This window comes from Pyrus communis, chromosome 2 (genome assembly GCF_963583255.1).
Source record: "Pyrus communis chromosome 2, drPyrComm1.1, whole genome shotgun sequence".
Taxonomy (NCBI): Eukaryota; Viridiplantae; Streptophyta; class Magnoliopsida; order Rosales; family Rosaceae; genus Pyrus; species Pyrus communis.
In genome coordinates, this window is record NC_084804.1 from 7,047,545 (window position 1) to 7,061,123 (window position 13,579).

The 13,579-nt window shown below is 37.3% G+C and overlaps 1 protein-coding gene across 26 annotated transcripts; it reads right to left on the reverse strand.

Annotated features, from left to right (window-relative positions):
* Positions 1 to 3,466: 3,466 nt before the first annotated feature.
* Positions 3,467 to 12,366, reverse strand: LOC137724517 (putative cyclin-B3-1). Of its 26 annotated transcripts, none has more exons than XM_068463281.1 (16): positions 10,704 to 12,366; positions 9,760 to 10,499; positions 9,578 to 9,630; positions 9,294 to 9,485; positions 9,048 to 9,106; positions 8,576 to 8,614; positions 8,100 to 8,151; positions 7,962 to 8,004; positions 7,788 to 7,879; positions 6,187 to 6,622; positions 5,982 to 6,071; positions 5,700 to 5,857; positions 5,312 to 5,410; positions 4,981 to 5,141; positions 4,512 to 4,887; positions 3,467 to 4,405 (listed from the first exon to the last, which is right to left on the reverse strand). In XM_068463281.1, exon 1 carries the CDS (start codon positions 12,356 to 12,358, stop codon positions 11,264 to 11,266), a length of 1,095 nt encoding a protein of 364 aa, XP_068319382.1. In that variant the 5' UTR covers positions 12,359 to 12,366; the 3' UTR covers positions 3,467 to 4,405; positions 4,512 to 4,887; positions 4,981 to 5,141; positions 5,312 to 5,410; positions 5,700 to 5,857; positions 5,982 to 6,071; positions 6,187 to 6,622; positions 7,788 to 7,879; positions 7,962 to 8,004; positions 8,100 to 8,151; positions 8,576 to 8,614; positions 9,048 to 9,106; positions 9,294 to 9,485; positions 9,578 to 9,630; positions 9,760 to 10,499; positions 10,704 to 11,263. The 26 variants fall into 26 exon arrangements, with proteins under 26 accessions (XP_068319382.1, XP_068319371.1, XP_068319366.1 ...); XM_068463270.1 differs by adding an exon at positions 8,430 to 8,487 and having other exon boundaries at positions 7,788 to 8,004; positions 8,100 to 8,277; XM_068463265.1 differs by having other exon boundaries at positions 7,788 to 8,004; positions 8,100 to 8,614; positions 9,760 to 10,301; positions 10,437 to 10,499.
* Between the last annotated feature and the right edge of the window lie 1,213 nt (positions 12,367 to 13,579).

Below are 13,579 nucleotides of genomic sequence, written 5' to 3' on the forward strand. Positions count from 1 at the left end.
CCATCTTCAATCAACAACTTTATTTTCTCCACCGATCATCACTCCCCCGTCACCCCTTCCCTCTCCTTTCCTCCCACGGAGAAGAGATGCAGACGCAACTGTTGCATACAGCAGGTTTCGGCCAAAATTTTCTCTTCCCTAGTCCCAACCACAGCATGTAACATGCTTGGTCGTGGAACACCACCGTGCAAAGCCCTGGCCAGCTCACAGATAGCAGGTCATGGACACAATCATGTGAACTTGTTTAACGAATGCATGATGGAGTTTGCAAGCCGCGGAAGTCTTGGCACACCAAGACTTAGATATGTTTTATATTTTGTTCGAATGAAAAAGGGTTGTAGAAATTATGGGTTGCAGCAAAGACTTTGAATTATAGGTCTTCGGCGTCCATTATGGGTTGTAGAAATTCACAACCTATCATCTTATTTACTCTTCTTTTATTGTGGTATTAAATTACGAAAACGGATTTAGATATGTTTTATATTTTTTTCGAACGAAAATGGATATAGATGTGTCGGGTTGAACAAGTTTACAAGTCCATCGCCTACTCCACACTTGCTGGTACTCTTGACTTGGATATGATTGTCGTGTCGTTATTTACATATTTTCTACGTAATGGAAATGTTATTAACACTCCAAAAATCGTCATTGTCACGCTAGTCGCTTTCTTACTTGTTTTTCACTAAAGGGAAATACAGAGATCTTTCTATGGAAGTTTCCGAATTCTTATGAAGCTGTGTAGGACCAAATGAAAACGCATGCATGATGGAGATTGCTAGCCGCAGAAGTCTAAGCACAGCAATTAGTCTTTGGTGGAAAATCTATATGCCGCGGAGACTTTGAATAGTGAGTCTTCTCCAGCATTTGTTAGAGAGTAGAAAAATATCATAATTGACGACAACAAAATCCAGACAACAACAAAGACTCTGGTTTATAGCGACGAGAGGTAGAGAGACATAATTCCGATGTTTGTTTCAATAACGCAGTGCAAGAATATTTGTATATAGAAATTTTTTGAAATGTCATATGAATTCTTACACATTTTTCAATTTGTTATACAAACTAAAATTTTAAGCAATTTTTCATACCAACTTTCCAAAATCGTAAATTTGTAATCCCGTGCAAATTCTGTTAAGTTTTCCATCATGTGCCTCCATTCAATTTGTCTTCTCATTCTAACTCCGTTCAATTTGTCATATAACTAATATTGGACTATCATATATGACCTAGCAAGTAGTTACAATAAGCTGGAGGGTGCGTTTGTGCAAAATCATTTATGACCTAGCAAGTAGTTACAATAAGCAAAAAAATATTATGCCTTTAGTATTACGATGATGTCCCTTCACATTTTAAAGAAAGTCCCATGTTTAAATCTCCAAATAATTATACTTGATCTACTATGTGAAATCGAGTAACTTTACTTCCTGAAACTCAAAATTCGTTATACTTTGACTTGTGAGATCAAAATTGAGTTTCAAGAGATGTAGCTAAAAATAAGCCTAAATAAAAATGTTATTGCATTTGATCCAAACTCGTTGGTCCTCCATCTTCAATCAACAACTTTATTTTCTCCACCGATCATCACTCCCCGTCACCCCTTCCCTCTCCTTTCCTCCCACAGAAAAGAGATGCAGACGCAACTGTTGCATATGCAGCCAAAACTTTGAACAGTTGGTCTCCTCCAGCGTCTGTTAGAGAGCAGAAAATATATCATAATTGACGACAAAAAAATCCAGACAAGATCATCCATTGTAGACAACAAAATTCAGACAAGAACAAAACAAGCAAACAGAGACTTTGAATTAAAGGTCTTCAGCTGGCAAGTCCATTTTACGAGTTGGCAAGTCCATTGTCAACACATCTGGGACCCGGTTCTGATGGGTAATAGAAATCCATATGCAGCAGAGACTTTGAATTAAGGGTCTTCAGCTGGGAACTGTTCATTTCTTGTGGTATAAACTTACGAAAATGGATTTAGATATGTTTTATATTTTGTTCGAATGAAAATGGATATAGATGCATTGGGTTGAACAAGTTTCCAAGTCCGTCACCTACACCGCACTTGCGGGTAGTCTCTACTTGGATACGACTGTTGTGTCTTTATTTACAAATTTTCTACACAACGGAAATGTTATTAACACACTCGAAAATCGTCATTGTCACACTAGTTGCTTTCTTATCTGTTTTCCACTATTGGGACATACAGAGATTTTTCTATTGCATTTTCCGAATTCTAACGAAGCCGTGTAGGACCAAATGATATCGAATGCATGATGGAGATGGCTAGCCTAAGAAGTCTTGGCACACCAATTAGTCTTTGGTGGAAAATCCATGTGCAGCCGAGACTATGAATAGTTAAGTCTCCTCTAGCGTCTGTTAGGGAGCAGAAAATTTATCACAATTGACGACAACAAAATCCAAAAAAGAATATCCCTTGCCGACAACAAAATCCAAACAAGAACAAAACAAGCAAACAACCCGAAAAATACTTAAAACAAGAACAGAAGCATTTGTTTGGAACTCTGGTTTGCAGCAACGAGTGGTAGAGAGACACAATTGATCCGATGTTTGTTTCAATAACCCAGTGCAAGTATATTTGTAAAGGGAGATTTTTAATTTGAAATGTCGTACGAACTTGTACACATTTTTTAATTTGTCATATAAACTAAAATTTTAGTAATTTGCCGTACCAACTTTCCGAAATCATTAATTTGTAATCTCGTCCTAACTCCGTTAAGTTTTCCATCCAAAATAAGTCGTGTACCTTCATTCAAGTTTGCGACTCACTCCTCTTTATTTTTAACCATTGGATTGAATAAATCAAACAGAACCAACGAATGTGTGAGTTGTTAAAAAACGTGTCTTTATCATTTTCTTTTTCTTTTTTCCACAAACCAAATTAGGAAATAAGTCTGAAAGAAGATTTCCCACATTTTTTTTCTCCATTCACACTTTTGTTTATTAATGAATTTTGGGCCGAATAAAGTAGAGAAAAATCAAGGAACAAAAACAACATGAAGTGTGCATGTGTGCGAAAATCATTTATGACCTAGCAAGTAGTTACAATTAGTAGAAAAAGTATTATGCCTCTAGTATTACGATGATACCCCTCCATACTTGTAAAGAAAGTCGCATGTTTGAATCCCAAGATAACTACACTTGACCTATTGTGTAGCTTCTGCCCAATTTCTCTTTTTGTAGCTTCTGCCCTATCCTTTTCTCCCTACGGAAAAGAGAGGCAGACGTAATCGTTGCATACAACGGGTTTAAGCTAAAAAAATTTCTTCCGAAGCCCCAACCACAGCATGTAGCACGTTTGGTCGTGGAACACCACCGTGCAATGCCCGAAAAACCTCTTGTTCAAAAAGAAAGCACGAAAAACCTCTTTGACACCAATTCGATATCAAATTAAAAGAAAACATCGAATCCTTTCTTTCAAATTAACAATCCAACAGCAAGCTAAATCTTTCCATTCAAAATTCAAAATTTCTGTCAAGCCATCAAAATTGTTATCCAGCCACAGCAACATGCGAAAACTGCGACTGCGAGCCACTCTCGCAACCAACTTAGTCTCAATCTATAGCAGCATTGCCAATTTGCAGAAGATATTAAGCTATAGTAAGTTAATTACAACTATATCAACAACCTCTATACTTCCACAGAAGAAGTAAATCACTCAACTAGATTGGCCCTAACACTAAAGCTAAAGTATATCAACAACCTCTACACTTTTCGAGCCAGGGTCCTCTGCTTGGTCGCGTGCTGTACTAATTTTTCCTCTACAGGAAGCCCCTTCTTCCGTCTTACAGCGTTAATTAGTTTCCTTGCAGTATTGGGAAGCACACTACAACCGTCACCAAGCTCCTCAAGTTCTTCTTCTGTCTTCGGTACAAAGAAAGGATCCTCTGGAAGTGCTGCCCATTGACTAAGCACAAGAAGAGCACTTGCAGCACCAGCAGTCCATCTTCTAAGCTCATCCGCAAAACCAAAGCTTTCAGAAACAGGAACATATGCATGCACAGTGAACAATGGGGAGCCTTCCCGCATTTCCTCCTTTAAAACTCTAGCCCGCCTTCGCCCAAGCACAGCGTACATAGAACCCAAATGTGCAGTTGTCGTGTTCAATTCGCAGAAGTACATGGCTTCCACAAGCCGAGGCTTCTTTTGAAGCCCTATCTCCAAGAATATCTCCAAGTAAATCAGAACTATCTTCAAGTACTTTAGTTAAAGAAGGAGACACTTCCAGGCTTACCCTTCAAATCTTCCATGCATCTTTCAAGATGTACCTCTCCTGCAGCAGACACAACATTTTCTCCCCTATCAGAAACTGTTACCCCAACAAATGGGTCAGCCCGGTTCAACAGCTGCAAACCCTTAGTCAGAAGCTAGATTCACGCAGCAATAGCTGTTACAACAACAATGCGTTCAGTTCCCACGTCATAATTTCTTAGCAACAACATGATGTTACACTTCAATGAGATCATAACATAAATGCATGCAACACAACATACCGATGTGAACTGCAGTACCAAATGAACAAAAGAATTTTGTAATCCTGAAAACACTAGAGTAAACAGACGCCATCAGTAGAAGCGCTACGAAATATGGCTTCTTTACGACAAGCTTGATGGATGCCCTTCATCATGTTACACAGGCTTCAACAAATGAAGGGGAAAACAAGTCTACTAGATGATGCTGAAATCTTTATCTCTTGAATTGTTAACATTCTTATCTCCACTCCTCTAAGCTGAATCGGAGTGGAAGCATCTCCAATGGTTTTATTGCTGCGAACGCCACTGAGATCAGGGCTAGAGTACTTTTCGTATGTGACCTTCAAATTTCCCACTCTTGCAGCTTTGTGAAATCTTAAGACCATCTCTGCACAGTCTATGCAACGATCAAACATCAATCATTAAAATTTATTCTGAAGCAAGCACTAGATAAGGAAACAAAGTTATTTACTTGTCTATAAAGCTGTACCTGATTTGGGATACTTCGTAACGAGCGGGGTCCAAGCCGGAGTAATCTGCTGGGTGCACCTTGCGACAGATAGGGCTGCTGCACACAGCAACGAGGGCTTGAACCTTAACGCTTCATACTCAACCAAGCACAACTCGATAAGGTAGAACCAAGTGTTCAAGCTGCAAAACAGTCCGCAAAGTAACAGCCTGTTAGCAACTTTGCTGTTATCTAATCCATATCAAGAACTAATATCCACTAGACTCTGGCATGTCAATCTCTTTCTTTATTAGTAATGGTGTTAATCATTAATCAAAATTTATGTCAGTTAGCTTTAGAAACTACTGAATGCCTTTGTTTCTGACTGAGCAGCCTTGAGAAATCTTAACATGAAGACATATGGAGTAGGTGCATTAAGACGAAACTTCAGCTTTTTCAGAAAGGCTTTCTCCTGAAAAGCAAAGACGGTGTTTATTTTAGGACAAGCGAAAAGGGAACTATAGAATGCAGCATTATTCATCTCATAAGATATGCACCAGGACATTTTCAGATTCTAACAAATCAGATATACTGAATTAATCCGAGTCTAAGAAAAGCACAAACCATTCCGAGCACCTTTACTCTGGTGTATGTCTCAACTAAGATGCTAATTAAATTTTTGACCCGTAATTTTTCTTGTTGTAGATAATTAGAAAGAAAATCACAAAAAAATGCATATGAGTTGAGATATTGATATTTACCCTTGGATGCCAAAAGTCCTCATATTTTGATGCCAACAAGAGTGCAGTGATACCAACTAACTGCATGTCATCCTTCTTAATTGTAACTTGGGAAAGATGTTGATCGAGCAATGTCACCATGAGAGAGTTTCTTGCATTAACTCGAATTTGTAATGTACCTGTTCCGGATGAACAAATCAAGGGGATAGCCAGCTATTAAACATCATGAAATGTAAAATTGAACAAAGCAAGACAAAAAGGAATACAAAAACATCATAGTTCATCAAAAGGTTAAATCGGTACTTCAATTAACCAGTTGACCAATATGCCTCGCATATGATGAGTAATGCCTGCCTGAATCGACATAAAATTTTCTGGAGGTGGATTCTGTGCCTGCAGTTAAAGACAATTTTAACAAAGCCAACAAGTCAGAATCAGAACTACACTAAACCTACTATCTTACCACACTAAGATGAAAACAGTGGTATAGAGACATCATAATCATTACCTCAGAAACCCAGTAATACTGATAGATCTCATCAACATAATCGGAAACTTCCAGTTGATTGCAATCGTCATCAATACTTGGCAGCTCTTCCGCCTTCAAAGCTTCAACACGGTCCTCTAGTAACCGCAAATAGGGCCAAGTGTGAAAGTAGTTCACGAGTAAGGAATAAAGGCATCAATAGAACACGGTAAGCCCCAACCCTTGATCCAGTCATCAATAGAGATGTGTAAGATCTCCTCCTATTTGATTTGATAGTTGAAGCACTCTGGCTGCAGTTGGCTTCAGATGGGAGCTCGCCCTGAGTGGCTTCATGCTTAACGTTCTCAGGAAGAGAAGTAGCCACTTTTTCAGTTTTGGATGAAGTTGCAGTAGCAGAAATTAATTTGTTTGGACGTGATGCACCCTTGGATTTCAAAGTCCTTTGCGACTCACGAGCCTTCAGTGTGGACAAAGTTTTTGTAATAAAATTAAAGGGAAGATAAATAGAACGTACATCTACTTCATATAGATCTAACATGCCAAAAAATAAAGTCAGGATGATGCCGTAATCTCATAGTAATGTAAAGCAATCACTCAGGCGAAGTACTAAATTGAATGCACTGCCATCAAGCTTCAAGTTGATGCCAAAATGGTTGCCATGTTAAGCAATAACACAAGTCAACAGATTTCAGGACCAAATGACTTCAAAAAAATTGACAGATTGTTGAAGTACTGAAAGTAAAATATGGCGACACAAGTGAAATTGTTTTACTGTCTGAAGTAGACAAACTTGAGCAACTACATTTCAGAACTGGTTAAACAAAACGACACATTAATTCTTTTTTCTCATTTGAGGAGAGGGAGGGACATGAATTCTATTTCTGATTAGACTTACCCTGACCGAATTTCTTGGCAATACACGGACATTTGAATTACGCTAACCCGTGCAATCTCAAATCACATCCAAACTATTAACAGATAGAAATCTCAACCGTGTTTCAATAAGACATAAAAGCTTAAATGATCATTCAACATAAGAGACATCCAATGAATTAGAAAGTTAATGAATGTAGTAATTCAAACTATAGTAGTAAAGACAAATAAAATGAATACAGAAGCCCATCAAGAGTAAAAAACAATGTGACTAAACCTAAAACCAAACTCTCCAATGCAGCCATTCGAAATCTATATGCTGTAACTTTCACGACCAAAAATTGTATTCCCATGTAGCATTATAATATCAATTCGTAGTTACCAGGGGGCAAGAAAAATGATAAATTTTCCTTTTCCAGGAACATATTAGAAAGATCTAAAAATAACTGGGAGGAGCCACAAGATTCATAAAATTTGGGGTGAACTGCAGAATACAAGTTCTTTGTTGTACTCCCTTATAGTTTTACTTTTGCATCTGCTGTTATTTGCTTTGAGTTCTGAAATTGACATATTAGTCATGCCTGAAGTGAGAACAAACAATCCTATCCATAAAATGCAAGAAAGATGCTTCCATTCCATTCATTCAGAAGCAAAAAGAGGTTTAAAGGAATATGCACCAGTATCAGCAAAACCTTTTAACTAAATTTAAGCGGGATAGAAAAGTAGTAGTATGGATCACTGTCACTCACATAATCACAAAGATATCACTCACTCGATTCCTCAACAGATGGCTCCTCGTGGTATTGTTTACTCTAGGTACTACTTTCTTGCCAACCGTAGCCTTAATTGTATTCCGAAATGCCATTTGGTCAGACATCATGTGCCACGCACTTGTCAAATCTTAAATATTCACGGCATCTTACCATAATACCCCCTTTTTCCTTCAGAATTTCTACCAGCATTTTCCTACAAGCAGGAAAGCAAAACATATAAATGTCCAACTTGAAATCCTACTCCTGTTAAACTGAACCAAGGACATTATTATAATGCATGAAATCAACCTTCGGAATACTTGCTTCCTCTGGGTTGACCTTTAGCACCAGCAATGATCTCCTTTAAAATGGAGAGAGGAAATAGAAAATATATCAATAACAGATACAGATCTTATCCACAGTAAATAAACAAACATGTCTGCAGGTCAGACACGTTATCAGCTTAAGTGAAGTATTTGAAGTCCTCCTGAAAAAAAAGTTATAAGTTTAATCAAGGGTCTTTATATGTTTAGTTTCATAAGCATATGAGCCGGATTAGAATATTTCAAAAGCACAACAAACAAATTGCGGCACAATTTCTAATTTCTTATAAAGACGGAAAACAAAGGTGGCTCAGACCTGCCATCAGTAACAATAGATTCACGGTTTAGACCCATAGCCTTGGTCCTTTGATTCTCTGAAGGTGCCTTCAACTCTTTAATAGCTACAGTTTATCCATAATAAAAAAAATTTCAAATGGTACAATTGAATCCGGGAAACCATACCAGCATTTCTGAAGTATTAAAGCTTTCCCGCCCTTTTCCCTGATTGAAGTAACACAAAAATCAATTCTTACAATTGGAAGAACAACAATATATGAAATGATTGGCATTGATACTCGCTAAGCTTGTCAATAAAAACAAAACCCTGTCTTTGTGTTGTCAAACATAAAACGGAACAGTGGAAAACAAAAACTTAGTTGACCTTCAAAAAGAAAAACATGGACAGGAAGAAAACTTTTTAAGTTTTGCAACTTTTGTCCAGTTTGGGGGAAGAACTGTATGAAAACTAACTTGAAGTACCCTGCTTAAAGGCTGTAAGTAACTATGAGATCTTTGAACCACTCATATGAGGGCTCTTTTGTTTATTTTCAGATTACAAAGAGAAATCTACTGAAGTCAGTAGAACAACATACTACGCAATCATGTAAATAAGAGAGTTACAAGGAAAATGCATGCTACGATTTAACATTCTTACCAGCAAGGGATATCCTTGATGATAAATTCACAGTCTTAACGCCTGTACCCACTGAAACCCTACAAAAATACAAAAGAATACAATACTACATTAAAACATAAGCAAAAGCAAAGGATCTCGAACCTAGTCACACCTTTGCTAACATCTACAGTTATATCAAAATATCAAAAGAATATTGAACTCACAAGCACGTATAGGTATCATAATATCAAAATGGATAACGCTGCAAAGATTTAATCCTCTCACCTTAACCGCTACTGCATTGAAGATGGCCCAAATTTAGAACTTCTTAGCTCAAAATCCAAAAATGAAGGAACTATATGAGCAAATGAAAAGGTACCAACTTTCTTTTAGAGGCATCACCCCCAACAATCCTAGAAGAGTTGCTTTTGCCATTGCAGACATCGGCCAATGCTCTTCTTCCAACATTTGCATTTGCTAAGAAAAGGACAACAAAAATTTGAAAACGGAACAGATTCAAAATGTGTAACTCAACTTTGCATAACAAGTACAGTCTGGTTGAACCTTACCTGCAAGAACTACCAAGTATGCCTTTTTGCTTCTCCATACTTTTCAAACCAGCCTTCATAACAAAACAATTTATGGATAGCAGTAAATATCTAATTAAAACAAAAACTCCTTATCACAAGAAATAACACTCCATCCTAATCCACCTCAAAACAAGCAGCGGAATAAGGAGGTCGTTAGTTACCTTTAAAGAAGCTGCATTCTCCACAGCCGATACTTTGTTAACTGTTGCATCACTACCGAAATTAAACGCAGCACACAGATATAATTCCCCCGAACAATCTAGGCAATTGCCAAGAACTTGCAGGAAGTGGGCAGATACAGCTAATATCTAATACTTTTTGGCCTCTACTTAGCTACATCATTGTACAATGCTCCCATTCTATTTGAATTGTTAGCACAGTTTGCATACCAATAAAAATCCCAAGATTTAAATTCTGGAAGGAAGGCTTAGTTGATTTTAGTTCTAAAACAACTTAGACATTGATTAAAACCATAACATTCGATAATCGATATGAAATTGCACAAATTTAAAACTACAATTACCCGACCCCGGCATCAGCTTTGGCAGCGTCACTTTCTGTATAAACCTTAAAACTTGAGACACCAACTGTTTAAAATATCAAAAAACAATGTCAGAAGTAAACAAATCACCACCACAAGAACTTAAAACCAGCAGAAGAACCAAGCACGTGAGCATGTTGAGTTTTCTTCTCCCACCCGATTCTGTCCTATGCCGAATTACGAAAAACCAAGCAGGGTTTCGCAGATGTCAGAACTGATTTCATCCAAAGGAAAAACCAGAGAAAGAAATCAAAGAAAGTTATCCGGGAATCGAAAACCTTTTTGGATTTTTCCGACCTTAGCAGCCAACATTTTGCTTCTCTCTACAAATGTCGTAGTGCTCTGCCGATGATCCAATTTCTAGAAAAAACCAAGAGAATTTCAATCAGTTCAAGACAAAATTCACGAGAAAGCAACTTCCACAAAAGAAACCCATAATTGTACGAACAGTAATTCAAATTTCAAAACGCAGCCCTAATTGAATTGATTTTTCGAATAAATTCGATTTCTCAAGAATTACATGGGAACGATAGTTTGTCGATAGATTTGTAGGAGGAAGCGTACCTTAAACGACGTCATTTTGGAGATATCTCTTGCTCTTCTCGGATTCTGATCTTCGGAGATGGAGCGGAATGAGAACAGTCGACTGTTGCAGAGGTCTGAGTCGTCTCGTTAAATCGGCGGTCTTTATTTTCGTTTCATGAAATAAACGCGATTGTACGTTACTACCCCTTCCCTAATTTTTTTGGTTTATGCGATTGATAAGTACAAACTAGAAATTTTAATTAATTCCAAGTTAATACATAATTGTTTGTGGGAACATTTATTGAAAGGTAGAATTTTTTTTTTTTATTCAATACATAAGTTGCAAGTCCCATAAACCAAATACAAAGGAAACCACAAGTATACATAGTACTATCAAACATAAGAAAACATTCTTTGAAAACGGGCCACTTTCAATGCAATTGCTAGTGCTACCTTGTCTTTGATGTTGTCGAAGAACTGAAAATATGCATACCTCCATGATGTCTTTAAGATCAATGTGCCGCAAACCCCCCAAAAGCCTACAATAAAGCCAAGTACCATGCTGATATAGAACCACAACTCATCATTTCCACCTTCATTCATGTCTTTTGTATCCTTAGATGGGAAAGTGTCATCTCCAGGGCACTTAGTTGAGAGAGGAACGCCGCATAGCGATGGATTTTCATATAAATGGACGGATCAATGAGCGTTTGAAGTTGGTTTCCTGAAGGAATTCTTCCAGACAAGTTGTTGTAAGACAAGTTCAACTGGGATAATGAGGTTAAAGATGACAAGCTTTGAGGAATCTGTCCTGAAAGGTGGTTGTGTGAGAGATCAAATGTTTCGAGCCAATGCAAGTTTCCGATCTCGGAAGGGATCTTTCCAGTCAATTGATTCCTAGACAAGTTCAAGGTACCCAATAGAATGAGGCTACTTATTTCTTCAGGGATTTCACCTTGTAAAGTATTTGATGAAAGATCAATACTCTTTACAAGATATATAGTATTATTGTACACAAGTTCCCTTCCTTTTAGTGTCAGTGTGGTTTGCTCATCAGAGTCATAAGAAGTATCAAACGATGTATATGAATCATTGACCAGTGAAGCCAAATTACCCAAACACTTGGGAATAGTACCTGAAATGTTGTTGTGACTAAGGTCGAGGATATGAAGTTGTTGAAGATTGCACAGTTGCTGGGATATATGTCCACTAAATTTGTTGGACCGTAATCGTATCATATTCAACATGGATACATTTAATCCTCCTATCCACTGTGATATTTTGCCAAATAACTTGTTGTCTCCAAGATCAATACTCGTCAACTGAGAACAATTTTGCAAGGAATTTGGAATTTCACCGTCAAAATTGTTGTTGTTGAGCTTTAATACTTCCAGTGAAATTAATACCCCCAATGATGTGGGAATATTACCCGAGAGATTGTTTTGACTAACATCTAGATACCTCATATTGCTCCCCACACTCCATGCATGACGAAATTCTCCGTGAAATTGATTGCTCCTTAGAGACAAGATTTGCAACTGCTTCATGTTGTAAACAAAGGGAGGAATAGTGTCATTCAAATGATTCTCAAAAAGAGACAATTCTTGCAATTGCTGCATGTTACAGATAGAGCGAGGAATATTGCCATTCAAATGATTCTCAGAAAGATACAAAGAATTCAAATTGGGCATCATCTGGTCAATATTGGAAGGAATTGGACTATTGTAACCCTACCGACACGTAATTGGACGGTGGAAAATCATGCGGAGCTACCTTTTTTGAAAAAAACAAAAGAAAAAAAAAAGAAATATCAAAGAGAATCTTTCAAAATAAAATTTTTCATCAACTCTTGAACACTTCATGTTTTTTATATAATTTCTTTATCAATATTATAAAATATTTTGTCAAAAAAAAAAGGTGACAGAGAGTACAAGTGAAGAACGTTGACGGTTAAGATTGAAGTTTCACTACATATATGAATGGTGGGTACTGATACATATTGAAATATCTAAACCCAAAGTCAACCTCGGGTCAACAAAAGAAAAAGTCATCCACGTCCATTAAGTTGATATAAAATCGTGTATCCCAAAACGTGTGGCAACAACGTCTTGTTTTTCATACTTGCTTCGCGTGAGACGACGTCCACACGCGAGAGATATTGGTCTTCCATGGATTTTTGCCGGGAATCAGTACTGGTGACTATCGAATCCTATCCCATCTTCTCACTTCCTCGTTAACAAGATTTCTTCACACACCTATTTTTGCTCGTCACAAATCCTTTTTAATTTTAAGTAGTCAAATCAAATGAGTTGAAGAAGATTTATTATAAAAAATTAATAAAGAGGTGTGAAAAGTAAAAATAAGTGCTGATAGAAAATACAGTCGCTTTTAATGCTGAAGGCCTATCTCATTCGTTGGAAAGTAGATTATCGTAGCGAAGCGTGGTAGTTCATATAGTTGGCAATGGCGTTGGGATATTAATGGCAAAATTTAATGCCCAAGGCCAAGCATTGAAATATGTAACGCCACAACTGCTGGTTCATATTTGGTTCCGAGAGAATATTCAATGTGACCAGTACACAAGATGGTATACCACTCGTCACTATACAAATATTAGGATATGTGTGCTAAAAAGTTAATAACTTAAGAAATAAAATTTCCCACAACTTCCATTAAAACACGTGGTGTACTACTTATGTTCCCGTCACAATTAAAAATTTCTCATACAGTTGCAAAAACTCAATAATTCCTTCCAATCCACCAAATACAACAGCAACAATGCTTTGTCCCGCTAAGCGGGATCGGCTGTATGTCTCCCGGAACGTTACTGTGCTTTGATTTGCGTTAAGTCTGCCGTCATCTTCGGGTACTCCATATCTTTTCTTAAAGTCTATTTCCAATTATAAAAAATTAAT